The 15769-nt window shown below is 32.0% G+C and overlaps 1 protein-coding gene across 1 annotated transcript in view; it reads right to left on the bottom strand.

The window, feature by feature from the left end:
• Window positions 1–1920: 1920 nt before the first annotated feature.
• LOC143068462 (VWFA and cache domain-containing protein 1-like) overlaps window positions 1921–15769 on the bottom strand; it is a 61104-nt gene continuing 47255 nt past the window's right edge. Inside the window, exons 18-24 of the mRNA XM_076242557.1 lie at window positions 14154–14256; window positions 13189–13284; window positions 12414–12548; window positions 10836–10939; window positions 9973–10092; window positions 7239–7372; window positions 1921–2415 (exon numbers count right to left, since the gene is read on the bottom strand). Of these exons, the coding sequence (XP_076098672.1) occupies window positions 2123–2415; window positions 7239–7372; window positions 9973–10092; window positions 10836–10939; window positions 12414–12548; window positions 13189–13284; window positions 14154–14256 (985 nt within the window). The 3' untranslated portion in view covers window positions 1921–2122. The remainder of the gene's footprint in view (window positions 2416–7238; window positions 7373–9972; window positions 10093–10835; window positions 10940–12413; window positions 12549–13188; window positions 13285–14153; window positions 14257–15769) is intronic.

Below are 15769 nucleotides of genomic sequence, written 5' to 3'. Positions count from 1 at the left end.
CATGTTTAAAAATCATGCCTGTATGAAACGAGATTCTGTTAATTATTATGATGAGGTAATTGTTGAATAGATGCATGCATAAATATATAAAACTAAACTAAGTCCTCTGCGATTGTTTTATTTAGAAAAAAATTTAAAACGAATCTGTACAGAATAAATCACTGCAAATATTTCATTTTGTGGAAATTTTTTAAAGTTTTGTAAACAGGAAATTTATAAAAAATGAGCACATCATTAATATTCATGTCAACACCGAAGTGTTGAATACTGGGCCGGTGATACCCTCGGGGACAAGACGTCTACCAAAATGTGAGATACTTTTAAGAACAATTATTTTACTTTTATGAACAATTATTTTACTTTTATGAACAATTATTTTACTTTTATGAACAATTATTTTTACTTTTATGAACAATTATTTTACTTTTATGAATATATATTTTACTTTTAAGAACAATTATTTTACTTTTATAAACAATTATTTTACTTTTATGAACATATATACATTTTTAAGAACAAATATTTGTTTTATGAACAATTATTTATGTCTTATGCATATATATTTGATTTTATGAACACATATTTTGATTTTAGGAATATATATTTCGTTTTTTTTTCGAACAATTATTTAACTTAACATATGAACATATATATTTTTTTTATTTGAATTTTGCAACGTTTGACACGCCATAAGATATTAACAATTCTACATATTCGAAGCGAAATAGCAAAACGAACAAATATAAATAGTAAAAGTTTTAAATTTCAAATCCTTATATTGCGAGTTATACCGTACTTCTGTCTTAAAGATCTTGTGATTTAGAGAAGGTATGAAAACACGTCGCCCTTTTCTGTCCATTTCATTCGAAAATAAAAAAACCCAATTTATTATAAATCTTTTTCATAGAATCCTTCTTATTTTCATTAGACATTAGTTTGTTGGACACAAGTATTCATATTTTTCAATTTTTTGGAATATTTAAAAGGAACATAAATCTTTATGTATTTAGCGCAAAACTGTAAATAAATAACCTCATTTCAAGATCTTATCATAAATGTTTAGACGTGATTGAATGATTGGTTGGTTGATTCTTGTATTATGAGACTTTCAGCACTATTGGCTATTTCGTGGCGGCCAGTTTTTATTGATTTGAAATGAAGGACCCATACTATTACGTGTTTGAAACAGGAGCTCATGAGATTAGAAGATTTTACCAAACGGTCATTAACAATTTTACTGCGACAGCATCAACAAATTTTAGATGAAACTTGAGGCTAATCACTCTCAATCACGGTATGGAAACACATAGTGAGTATTACTTGATTTATGATTTATTTCACTTGACCCATCTATAGATAGGTGTTTTGGGATAAAATCATCAATGAAGTGTCCAGTTATTCTTCCCATATCATACGCTCAGTTCTTTTGCTTATCAGTTTGGTGACACTGATAGGTGATTACAAATCAATAATAATCATAATGGCAATCATCCTAATAACACACATCTTCAAATAGACTGTCCTCATGAAAAATTAAAACATAAGCTCCGCCCGATCAGTTGAAATAACATTGGTAATAGTCAGTCTATAGCAATAAATTATGAAAATTGGCGTAAATGAGAGAGAAAAAATTGATAATAATATATATAATATGTAGTAAAACATCAAATCATGACTATTGTGTTCGTTAAATCGATCTATTTGGAAATGTAATGTTAAGTCGCGTGGATGCTCTATCTATTTACTGTAGCAAATTTTCTAAATCATAAAAAAAGTTTATTAAGTAAAATATCAATGGAATCAAAAAAAAAAAAAAAAAAAAAAAAAAAAACAACAGTTAATATTTAGGTATTACTCTATCATTTTTTCTACACTTCTTAAGGTCTTCAAAATGCTCTATTCTTTTTTTATATAAAAAAAAGAATTTCGACAATCAATGTAGATCAAATCAAAACTTTAGTTATTTCAAAACACAAATCGTTAATGAAGGATATTTCTTTAATAACACAATAAGGAAACTTAAAAAACGTTGCCTCCTTCTGCTACCTAGAATTACAGCTGTGAACAAGGACATACAAATACTGTCAAACCTTTAATTGTATATTACAATGTATGTTCGATCTCATGTACTTGACTGACAGTAAAAATTCGGATCAGCCCTATCACTGAATTTGTCTGGTGATTCTGCACCGGTGCATTCTTCTCTTTCTGTGTATTGGGGAAGTTCACCACGATCAGGAACAGCATCTATATATGGATCTATTTGATCTTCTGTCTCACAATGTCTGAAATACTTTACACCACCAAACACTATCAAAGTGAGTATTATTCCAGCTACAACAGATCCACCAACTATCCAACCAGTTTTACCTTCTTCGCCCTCGCCTGAGCTAGGGGGCGTGGTAGATATCGGTGCTGAAAAAGATATTTACCTAGAACTTATATTTCCTTTTTAATTGGCTAGGTATAAATATATGATAAAGCCAGAGTAATTTTCTGAGGGTTGGTTTGTTAACTACAACAATATCTCGCATACAATCTACACATGGTAAGAACAGAATGTGTTGTGGCACGATCTGCTCACTGGTTCAGTTTCATTTATACAAATATACAGGTTGTTTATTATTTAATTTCACTCGATCTGTCCATGCTCGTAGGGGGACGACCATTTGATATTCGGGAGGGTGAGGGGGGGGGGCAGGAGACTTTGTTTTTGATCGGTTATTCATTTTTGTAAACTAAGAGGACAGATTATTCATTTACTGCACTATTGAAGCAAGATTTTTCATTTTCTTTAAAGCAAGGGACGGATTATTCATTTTCACAACTATATTTATGATATTCGAAAACATACAATTTTTAAATGATTTGTTTATTATAAATAATACATGTATAGTATAGTCATTATGCACCATTTAATCAGAATTAATCATCCTCCTCTGCAGAAATGAATCTTTTATATTCCCAACTGCATATACATGTATTGCATATATAAAATTAAAATTGAGAATGGAAATGGGGAATGTGTCAAAGAGACAACAACCCGACCAAATAAAAAACAACAGCAGAAGGTCACCAACAGGTCTTCAATGTAGCGAGAAATTCCCGCACCCGGAGGCGTCCTTCAGCTGGCCCCTAATCAAATATATACTAGTTCAGTGATAATGAACGCCATACTAATTTCCAAATTGTACACAAGAAACTAAAATTAAAATAATACAAGACTAGCAAAGGCCAGAGGCTCCTGACTTGGGACAGGCGCAAAAATGCGGCGGGGTTAAACAATGTCAGTATTCTCCTCAGAAACTAACAAAACCTTTAAATAGACTTATTAAAAGGGGATATAGTTACGATACTGTTGTCAGGTCATTAAAGATTGCATATTTTGGCTTTAACATTGATTCACTGATAGGGTCTTTGCATCGGAACTAAACACATTTATTTCTAAAAAACAGTTGTTGGCATGACACGGGTTATGTTCTTCTCATATATTTTATGATAGTATGATACTAAACCCCTAACGGGAGGGATTGTACCTGATATTCATATGATGAAGACATAATCTTTCAATCAGTTTAATTGAGGTCTGGAGCTGGCATGTCAGTTAACTGCTAGTAGTCTGTTGTTATTTATGTATTATTGTCATTTTATTTGTTTTCTTTTGTTACATCTTTTGACATCAGACTCGGACTTCTCTTGAACTAAATTTTAATGTGCGTATTGTTATTCTTTTACTTTTCTACATTGGCTAGAGGTATAGGGGAGGGTTGAGATCTCATAAACATGTTTAACCCCGCCGCAATTTTGCGCCTGTCCCAAGTCAGGAGCCTCTGGCCTTTGTTAGTCTTGTATGATTTTGAATTTTAGTTTCTTGTGTATAATTCGGAGTTTAGTATGACGTCCATTATCACTGTACTATTATGCATATTTTAGGGGCCAGCTGAAGGACACCTACGGGTGCGGGAATTCTCGCTACATTGAAGACCCATTGGTTGCCTTCGGCTGTTGTTTGCTCTATGGTCGGGTGGTTGTCGCTTTGACATATTCACCATTTCCTTTCTCAATTTTATTGTGAGATCTCAACCCTCCCCCTATACCTCTAACCAATGTAGAAAAGTAAACGCATAACAATACGAACATTAAAATTCAGTTCAAGAGAAGTCCGAGTCTGATGTCAGAAGATGTAACCAAAGAAAATAAACAAAATGACAATAATACATAAATAACAACAGACTACTAGCAGTTATATACATAGTATTAAAGTTTGGTTGTAACCAGCGTCTTTTAATAGTAATGGCAAATATATTTCGCCGAGCGAAGCGAGTAAAATTTTTTTTTTGAAGGGTTTTGCAGCCACTGAAAGCCCAAGAATCTATAGAACAAGTGATGCAAAATCATGCTTTCTGGGTTTTCCAAAGACCCTTTCATAATCTGAAAATGCAAGTTTTGTTGTTATAATTTTTTGACAATATTTTGGTCTCAAAGAAAAATGTATAAATTCAGTGTAAGACTTAACTTTCTAGGGACAACATCAAAAGACCAATGTGCATGATAGATAAAGTGAAAATGGAATTCACATAGTTAAGTCTGTGGCTGCTGGTTTTTTTTTTTAATCTCATGATCAAGTTCATAACAAAACACAGAAGGGCATTCAATGAACAAAAGACAAATAAATAAGAAACATTGATCCCAAAAAATCAGGGCTACGTCTGAGGGAAAACAGAACTTGCTTCTTGCAAGGCACTCACCTTGAACACAATTTGATATGGAAACAAGCGTTTGGTTTTGAAATTTCCTACACGAGGCATTTGCCGCAATGTAGTTACGGCCCTGTTAAAATACAAGTGAGGTAAGGTTTCCTGAGACAATATATCTCAAGTTAAAGGAAACCAATTTTCAGACATTTCAAGTATATTTAAATAATATTTATACTTTTATTATTAAAACAATTGGGAAGTGTTTCACGATTTTTTTTTTTGGGGAAAAAAATGAACTTATGAAGAATCTGGTGCCATCTCATACTTTCGATTTTTTGGTGATTATCAACGCTGGGTTATTTATTTTTAAAGTCATTGTTATAAATTAACTGTTCACAAAAATTTGATTTTTTTAAAATACGAAGACTTTATACTACCTAAATAATAGATTACCTTAGCTGTAATTGGCAAAACATTTAGGTACTTTCGGGTATCAATGCTCTTCAACTTCGGTTTTATTTTTTCTCTTTTAAATTTTTCAATCGAGCGTCATTAAGTATTTTGTAGACGAAATGCGCGTCTGGCGCAAATACAAATTTTCAATCCTTATATATACGATGAGTTTATTTTGGGTTGTTCCTAATCGTTGAGATCAACATTAATTGAGTAACGCGTAGATATTGTTATCCATTCGTTAGATGTATTTCGGTCTTTTGCTTTTTTGATAAAAGACTTATCACCGGCGTTCCATCTTTTTTGTTATTTTACTTTTTTCATGTCGAAATATTTCTTATGATAGTTGAGATCACACGGCTCAATTAAGGTTGATTCAAATATTAAGAATACACTATTTTTTATTAGCATTTTTCCTTCGTCTGAAACACATTTCAGTGCTATGGTAAAGATCAAAGAGCAGATTGCTCTGAGGGATACGATTGCCATTGCTTTCATTGATACATTTATTAGTATTTAGTATTATTTTCAAAAATAATTCAATTGCACGTGTAAAATGCTCGTAAAATGTAATTTACGTAATCTGAATAGTTATTCAACTTTAAAAATAGCCAATCCTCGATTCAAGTGTATGAACAATGTAATTATTGTGTTATATGTTTGTACTATCAATTCCAAGTTTACTTTTAACAGCAGTCACTGAGAGTGAGAGAAGGTATTTCACTTTGTACCTTATCACCTATTTTCCTACGTGAATTCTAGTTGGAACCCCATTTCTAATAGTTATCAAAAGTACCAGGACTATAATTTAGTACGCCAGACGCGCGTTTCGTCTACACAAGACTCATCAGTGACGCTCATATCAAAATATTTATAAAGCCAAACAATAACAAAGTTGAAGAGCATTGAGGATTCAAAATTCAAAAAAGTTGTGCCAAATACGGCTAAGGAAATCTATGCCTGGAATAAGAAAATCCTTAGTTTTTTGAATATTTAAACTTTTGTTAACAGAAAATTTATAAAAAATGACCACATTATTTTTATTCATGTCAACAATGAAATGTAAATAACATTTTAAATATTTAATTTCCTTTGGGTCAGTGGGCATGACTCCTTTCCGTACACATTCCTCTGTTTAAATTGCGATCGGTTTTAATATAATACGACGTCTATCGACAGAACAACAAAAAATGGAAGTTTTTAACGACCTTGACTGACTATACAGCCCTTGCACCGTCGGTAACCGACAGAACGAGTTAATTTTTCTCGACGTATCGTCGTTTGACGAAAGTTACTTACGGAAGAGAGACAATTCGAAGCGATAATATGGAAGACTCCATTTTGGCTGAAGGGGTGTTATAGTTACACCTTTACGTTGTGGACTACATTTATTATTTTGATTTAAATGATGCATATTATTTAAAATTATGCAACAACAATAACCCTCATTAGCAGACAGACATAGATAGGATTTCGTGAATTTCAAATTAATCAATGGAGTGGGGAATCTAGAGCAACCATTCAATCTGATACCCCTTCAAGTCAAGAAAACTATACACATGCGCATTCTTACCTAAACAAACCCTAGACTTGTGATTTGTAGCAAGGACGTATATTAAATGTTAATTAAACGACATTCATGTCTTTATGGAAGTACAATATCAAATATCAAATATTATTTTCATAACGGTGACATATAAAAAAACTCCACTTCAGTTCTTATGTGACAGAAATAGATCGATCGGAATTCAAGTCAAGGGAAATATCGAAACATGAAAATTATGAGAAGAGAATTATAGGACAGTTGTTTAAATTCAATCCTTTTGTTTTTTTTATACCATTTGAAGCAAGACAATCTCAAGAATCTGAGATATTCCTTGATGTTAAGTATAAAACTGTTGACGTGAGGGCATGGCCCTCAGTCAATGGCATAAGTCTACAGATTGCTTAAAAGCAATCGTATCCCGAAAAATGCCTTAAAAGCATTGAAAAAGTTTAAGTAAGCTGTTCTTTAGCATTCAAAATTTTGAATAAAAATCAAAAGGAACAAACATTCTTCTTAATCAATTGGATATTGATAACACATACCACATGTATCTCTGTTTTTTGGTGTTGTTTTACCAAAGTAACAATCCTCTTTCAGTCTACAACACGGCGTAGCTATTTGTTGTCCAAGGTCTGTATACTCGCACCACGTGCACTCAGCCTCGCTATAACATTCTCTAAAATAAGATTTAAATAAGTTGAAAATAACGACTCCATCAATAGCTAACCATATAACGAGAATAGGAATGCTTCATTTGATAAATACCACAGATAATTTCAAATCCACTATACGAGTTTGTGTAGTAGTCATTATCGTCCATTTGCAGACAGTGTCAATAAACGTATTATGAAACACCTATATGAGTAAAATCGGGAAGCCTCCCAAAATCTAATAGATGTCCAAATCACACTCATTTATATTTAGTATGCAGTCTTCAACAATATCCCATGTCCATCTCCTGTATTTGTAATTAAGTTACCACAGACAATCACTGATCCACAATCAAAACTAAATCCTCTAATCGACAGAACATTAAACATAAAAATAAAAATAAACACCGACGTGCTTCCTGGCCTGTAACATGCATATATGCACATATCGAGAGGATGGCTTTTTTATTTATACTTTTTGTACTCATTTTTATCACTGGAACGAATAAAACAAAGAATCAGATAAAAAGACCTTTACACTGTCATTTCATTTTCACAATATCGTTAGTTTTAAATATTCCATACTCTCATATATTTTGAAAAAATAGAAGTTTCTTCAAAGAGGAGATTATAATGCTAGCGGGTATAGACCCCTCCGATTTGAAAAACGATAAGAAGGTCAAAAAGTATTGCTTGTGCTAGTTTTGATGAGAAACATTAAGTTGTCAGCGTTGACAGTACATCCTTCGGTTGTTTTCTGCTTTTTGGTCGGGTTGTTGTCTGTTTGACACCTTCCTCATTATCATTCTCAATTTTCTCCTTTACAAATATATTTATATAAATTGAGCCATAACTTAATGCTTTTGTCCATTAGGGATTTTTTTTATTGCTAGCTGTTATTTAGGTACTTTGATAGACTATGTGCTTATAATGGTATAAACACTTGTCTTTGGTAATTGTTGACGGCTGCTTATTGTTTAAAAAATTGTCAAGAATTTTGAATTAGAGTGCATTGTTTAATACATAGTAACTCTAAAGATTGTTTTACCCTAGGAATACATTTTTTTCTACTTAACAAACGTTTCGGAATTTTAGGTCCTTAATACTCTTCAACTTCGTACTTCATTTTGCTTTTTAACTATTTTGATTTGAATATCAATTATGAGTGTTTTGAAGACGAAAAAAGTAAAATCACAAAAATACTCCGAGGAAAATTCAAAACGTAAAGTCCATAATCAAATGGCAAAACCAAAAGCTCAAATACATCAAACGAATGGATAACAACTATCATATTCTTGCTTTGGTACTATGTAGATAAATGTTGGATTAAACCTGGTTCTATAGCTAGCTAAACCTCTCACTTGTATGACAGTCGCATCATATTCCATTATATTGACATATTGACAACGATGTGTAACATAAAAAAACCAGACATAATTGATGTAAAGGTCAAAAATAGGGATACAGCAATCAACATTGTGTTATAATGTTGATCACTATAAAAACAAACAAATATGTAACAAAGAAGCACAAAAGGCATACAGAGAAAGCACATTAGCAAAACTGAAAGACAAGTATACAGAAAATGTACAATAGCACAGTAACACAATGACGAGATGCCACGCTAAAGTTTTTAAAGAAACACAAAAAGGCATACAGACAAAGCACATTAGCAAAAATGAAAGACAAGTATACAAAAATTATCATAGAACAATAACACAATGACAGGATCTACTGTAAACCAACATATTTCGCGTATATTTTATTTCGCGTTAACAATTCTAGTCCATTTTACGGCTTTTGAATTTTGCGATTTTCTTATTTTCTTGGTTTAGTTTAATAAGATTCACTTATTCGCGACAATTTATTTTCGCAATATTTTTATACTCGCGAAAGTGGCAAAAAATAATCGCTCGCGAGCATAAGTTGGGTTACAGTATAAGTACAGCTCCACATCATGGCGTACACAATTGTAATCTTGATATCCATGATGAGTTAACTGTATTTTGATCTGAGCGTCACTGATGAGTCTTATGTAGACGAAACGTGCGTCTGGCGTATCAAATTATAATCCTGGTACCTTTGATAACTATTAACTGTACATAGACACTTTATTTCATTCGATGTTCAAATATTGAAATGTTGAGTATCCAATCGAACTGTCCTTACCGAATCTATAAATTATTCTTTGAATACCTACCGATGTCTTCAATTGATCATAAAATTTATTTTATGATTCTCTTACTCAAGTGTACATTAAGATTGAAATTCTCTGGGTTCTCAATTCTTTAATTGTTTCTTTAAGCTTTTGAAATTGACATTAGAATGTTTCTAGATAGATTTTGCTAAACTTCATTGTGCCGCGATTTTTTTTATTTGTCTTCAAATGTTTACACGTCCTCCTGATTCGGTTACAGTCGTTCCCCTTTCCCTTTTTATTTTCCATTTGTTAGATAAAGCATGCGATCAGATCCTGTCTTTCTTTGGATATATACCGACCGTAACTGTTGAATATTAGGAACTTCAGACTTAACTTATCACCAATGTAAGCCGAGGTCGTATGATAGAAAAATTACTGAAACATTTCTACATACATTTAAAAATACAACATATATCTCATTCTTACTGTTTTGAAGACTTCCCGTAACATGTTGGTGTATAGCATGCTTCAAGTCCATCAGTTTTATCAGGGTCATTTTTACCAGATGTATCAGGGATTCTTGCACTACATGGTGATGGAGCAGATCTGAAATTCAAGAACGATAAAGTATATATCATAACGACAGATGCCGAAAAACGAGTTGTATTGGTCGTACTGACTTAACTTTCTTAATGAGACTAGGAGAAAGTAACTATAATAATGCTAAAGAGGTTAACATAAAATTTTGAGCTTTCATGATGAAGTTCAATCCCGAGAAGGGGTTCGGGCGCACTCAAGCGTTGGTTTCATTAAGCAATTAATAGTATCTTTGGTTTCCCGAACAGTTTGTTGTGTACTTTTTGCATGATGGGTCTATTATTTTTCAGACACATTTTTCTTTTCAATACCACCTCTTAATAATGACTATTTTTTGTTTATCTGTTACGTAAAATATTTTCTTAGATGAACAAGCTTATTGGAAACATTTTATTGTATTAATTGAATTGACGATGGAAATAAAGTCAAAATATACATATATGACCGTTGCACTATATATACTTTATATCTAAGGCAATCACAAATGATAAACTTAAACTGGCCTGGATAAATATAATATACACGTTTGAATTCAGTAGATTAAACTTAATTGAAATAAGTGTTGTTTATTAAAATGCTCCGAAATAGCACAAAAAGAGAGAAATTTTTAAAGTTGCTTAATATAATTGTTGAAAAAAATGGAGTTGAGTAACAATACAATTGCCGCATTTTATGAATACTGAAATGGTGGTGATTATCTGGGTATATCAGCATTATATAATCCATCATACATAGCAGTTATTTGAACGTACGCGGTGTTATATCTGTTAGAGCAAACGTCATAGGTAATTGGTATATGACACAAGCAGTCGCAGCTATCCTGGCACTCAACTACATCTGGTGACTTTGATCCAAACTAAATGAATAAAATAAAATTAAGTATTAAATTTTACTCTTTTTTTATAATTTTACTGAATGCACGATCAATGCTTTAAAAACCATATTAATTATAAGTACACTTAATGTTACGATCCTGAAATTACGATTTACAAGACGCAATCCGCAAAACTATTATCCACTGCATTGCTGTTCATGTAATTAATTTCGCTTTCAGACAAAAGGGTATAACAAAAACCATACAAGAAGCCAACTTTGGTGTCAATATAAAAAGGGGATGACCATCAAAATATAACAAAAATCAATGGCAAAAGAAAGGAAGTCCTTATAAACTAAAACAATAACACTTGAGAGTTTATGGACCACCCAAACGAATGGAAAACAAGTGTGACTTTCTTGACTGGGTAAAAGGCATTTTCCGAAGAAAGTTGTTGGTTGAATCTTGTTTTGTAACTAGCTTAACCTCACACTAGTATGACAATTGTTTATATATAATTTAAATATTTTAACAAAATCAACATCCAAACACGTGTAACCATAAATTGTATACATACAACACAAAAGACCAAACATTTCAAACAGACATAGTTTTAATGAACCTTTTCGTTTTGAATATTTAATAACTTTAGAGTTCGGTATTTTTTATATACTTTTTTTAGCATAATGATTTTTCTCCCTTCCATCAACAGCCACACATTGTTATCGGCTATATTGTTAAAACAGTTTGACACTTGCAATATTTGGAATAGATTAAGATTGGCTGTAAAATATGTATTCTTGCAAATGTAGTCGGAAAAACTGATGTACACGATAGCGAAATTTGTTTTCAATTGTTATCTCAAATAAATATCTTTATCTAAAAATACTTGTTATGTTCATAAGAAGTATAACAATATAAAAGATGAAGCCGAATCAATTCTATGTATGTGTTTAATAGCAACACATTGACTTTTAAGAGTGCTAACAGGTTTATGAGCCGAATAATGAAACACCATGCAACGCAAATGGAAATACGGGTATAGAGTTATTAAGATTAGCTGTTACAAAACTTTTGACATAAAAGTAAATAAAATCATTTTCATAACAGTGTGCACACGACTATTTCTTGGCGCGCTCAGGTTATCAATTAAATGGGTCTGTAACGCCCACTTGTCATATTGTTATATATGACAGACTGAGAGAGCGTAAACTCACTGTTATCGAAAGCGGATGACAAACAAGTTAGAGGTAAATGATTCATTATTATTACAAACAGAAGTATTGCGGTTGTCCGCGTTGTTATGAAAATGATTCTATCTTTCTTATATAAAGCTGTTATTCATTGGCTAATCATTGGCTATACTTTTTGTTCTATTTGGTTCTATCAGCTCATGAATATCTTTTTTAAAATGCTCAAATATGTTGGCCTCGATCATGAATGATAAGACAAGTATTGTCAAATGCTCATCTGCTGCAGTAAAATTGTTACCGTTTATGTTACTAACTTAACTTACACAGGAACATGCGCTTGATGGTTTCGACTGGAATCTAATTATAAACAAATTACTGTCAGTAACTGGTCTTATCTCAAATTTGTCATCTGTATCCTTCAAATCCAACCCACCCGAGAATCCTGTTGGCATTGTCACCTTTATTTAGTAAACAGATTTTCAATATGTCAATCCTTCCAAGACATCAACACAAAATAAGAATATAAACGTTTCTTGTCATAACATACATTATTATTAGAAGTACTATGTTAAAATATAGACATACATAATGATAATTAAAAGCACCTGAAGTGCGCCCTAATAAATCAATTATTTCCAATGCTCATTTAGCTCTTCTGTATTGACGCGATATGGCTTACTAAACAATTTGAGGTTTTGCCCTTGACATGTTCCCAATTAATTTTAGATCTGGATTCAAATCATTAGCATTAATTCATTTGCCTTTTCTACAATGAGTATTCAGTAATGTAATTTAATTCAACAAGTCAGTACAATCAATTTGTATATAACGTAATTAACAAAAATAAACGGATCGCCTTTTATCAGGATGGCTTATCCAAATCATTGAAGCTTAAAAAACATCTAGAAACATGTTTTCACATTCATTTAAGACATTTCAAATTTTAATGGGTACGCATTATGATCTATTCAAGGTTTTAATCATTTTGCAAACATATATCTGGAGCTATTTCTTAAGTTGGTACAAAAAATTAAATATTAGCAAACAAAAATTATATATGTACAATATATTGCCGTTTTTAAGATAAGGCTATGTTACCCTATACGATCGTAGATTTGTGTTCTCAGAGAAATCTTGGCATTCCTTGCTATTCAGCACTCCTTTAAATGTCAACATTTCTGCAATACCAGGTTCCTTCAAATAACAAGAATCGGTATAAGTATTTTATATTTTGATATCTTAAATAATTCAGACTTGAATGAATGATTATCAAGAAATAATTTGAACATAAGTTCAAAGACAAAAGATAGAAGAAACTATTAACATTTATTTTAGATCACATAAAATATTATAACCTTGATCAGTCAGAAATGCTTGCGAATGCGTTCTTGATAAACAAAACTCCGAACTCATCCCATTTACCATGGGGAACTAATGAAAGATATTGAATATATTGAGTCACTTTGAAATAATTATTTTTCCGATTTTATAAAGTATGTTTAAAGGCGACCCAACGCAAACTTGGGCATGGAAGCCATTTGATAAATTAAGCAGATTCTACGACATCAGTGTATTTATTAAATTATCAAATTCTTAACCTGGTAACTTTTATTGGCTGTTATTCGTTTGTTTCTCTGTCCTTTATTTTCTCCCATTTATTTGTATTGTAGTTCTGTCATGTAATGTTGTCATTTTAATGTTATAGTTAACATTGCCATTAAAGCGGGAGGTTTGGCATGCCACAAAACCAGGTTCAACCCACCACTTTATTCTTAAAATGCCTTGTACAAGGTCAGGAAAATGGCCATTGTTATATTATAGTTCGTTTCTGTGTGTGTTACATTATAATGTTCTGTTTCTGTTGTGTCGTAGTTCTCTTATATTTGATACGTTTACCTCGGTTTTGGTTTGTGGCCCGGATTTGTTTTTTCTCTATCGATTTATGAATTTCGAACAGCGGTATATTACTGTTGCCTTTAATTAAGATGGGATTGCTGATTTTTTAAAGCGTACAGATGTAATGGTTCATTTTCTTTTCAGATTTCTATATGAAATATTAATACCTCGACAGTAATATGTTTAGGTTCAAGGAAATCCGATTCATCTGTCGTGTCCTTAAGTCTTGGATGCATGACAATAAATCCACTATTATCTAAAATAATACATCTGAAATTAAAAAGAAAGAATATTTGAATATGCATAGGTTAATTTCAATAAACTGCAGGTCAATAAGAAAAAAAAAAATTCTGACTGAGAAAACAATAACATCGGAAAACAGGCACAGAACAACAATATAAGGGGCAAGCATAAAAAAGGTTTGTAAGTGAGTACCTCCTTCGCCCCGGTTTTATAAAGACATAATTGATGAAAGCTATACTTTATTGTAGTTTTGACATGAGTAGGCATTATATTCGTGATTATTTTTTTCCAGAGCTAAGTGAGGGTTAAAATAACAGGAGTATAATGCGTACCCATGTTTAAACTACAATAAAGAATAGCTTGAATCAATTATCTCGATTCTAATTCATACAATTAGAGTCATTTCTATGTCCGATGAGTATAAGTGTAGGAGGTTTGTGTAGGCTCTTCCATGAAACTCCCTTTTTTGTTTGTAAACAAGCAAATGACTGGCATTGTGATTTTTCAGAGGGAGGAGTTTGAACAGCCAGCATGAACAGATGTCGTATCTAGGTCAAATATGTCAATTTCCAAATGCAACACATTACAGTCATAATAAATGAATTAGTAACAATATGTGCATCATTTAAGAGCTTGGAAGTTAATGAAATTTATCAAATGCATGCCAATTTGGTAAAATTCATTATTCTGCAGTATTTAATATACGCATGTGCAAACAAATTTTATTGGTTTTAGAGCATGGGTTTATTCACAAAGCGAAAGAAGTACGTTATATAAGAATAATTTATAAAAGATACAGGGAAAGTAAAAAAAACACCAGTTAAACATGGAGGTGAATGCGGTTGGTATCCGAAAATTTCAGAACAAAATAGATCTTTCTGTTTAAACTTAATCGAAACTTTATGAATAAAATGTTATACAGGATCATCTAAGTTATTTTAATTTAATAAACATACTATTTAGTATAATGATCATAACAAATTAAAGGGGGACAACTCACTGTTAATATATGTACTTGAAAATCAATCCCTAATACAAAATATACCCATACTAATCATATAATACTAATCACGTAACGTTTACCAATAAGTTACGTAGCAAAATTTAAAGGGCATTATTTTGTAGTAAATTGGATTCATGTAAGTATGTAAATACGGACATGGTCCAAAAATACCAGTATGTGATTATTTGAAGAAACGGGTGAAAAAACCCCACTTTTTTTGTTGTTTTTGACTAATGTTTCAATATAATTTTTACACAGTTTGTACGTTCAACAGCTTATCAGGTCGTAATTTTTCACCTGCGACTTTTATTACACATGTGTTATATATATATATATATACATCTTCATGCCTTATATATCATGTACTGTAGTACGCCGCTATATTAAAACTGACGAGGAAAGGTAACACACGGCCAGCGAAAGCTCTTATTTTGAGAGCCCAGGTGGTCGTGTGGTCTAGCGGGACGGCTGCAGTGCAGGCGATTTGGTGTCACGATATCACAGTAGCATGGGTTCGAATCCCGGCGAGGGAAGAAC

This window comes from Mytilus galloprovincialis, chromosome 1 (genome assembly GCF_965363235.1).
Source record: "Mytilus galloprovincialis chromosome 1, xbMytGall1.hap1.1, whole genome shotgun sequence".
Taxonomy (NCBI): Eukaryota; Metazoa; Mollusca; class Bivalvia; order Mytilida; family Mytilidae; genus Mytilus; species Mytilus galloprovincialis.
The sequence above is the reverse complement of the archived record's forward strand: the minus strand, read 5'-3'. Positions and strand labels throughout refer to the sequence as shown.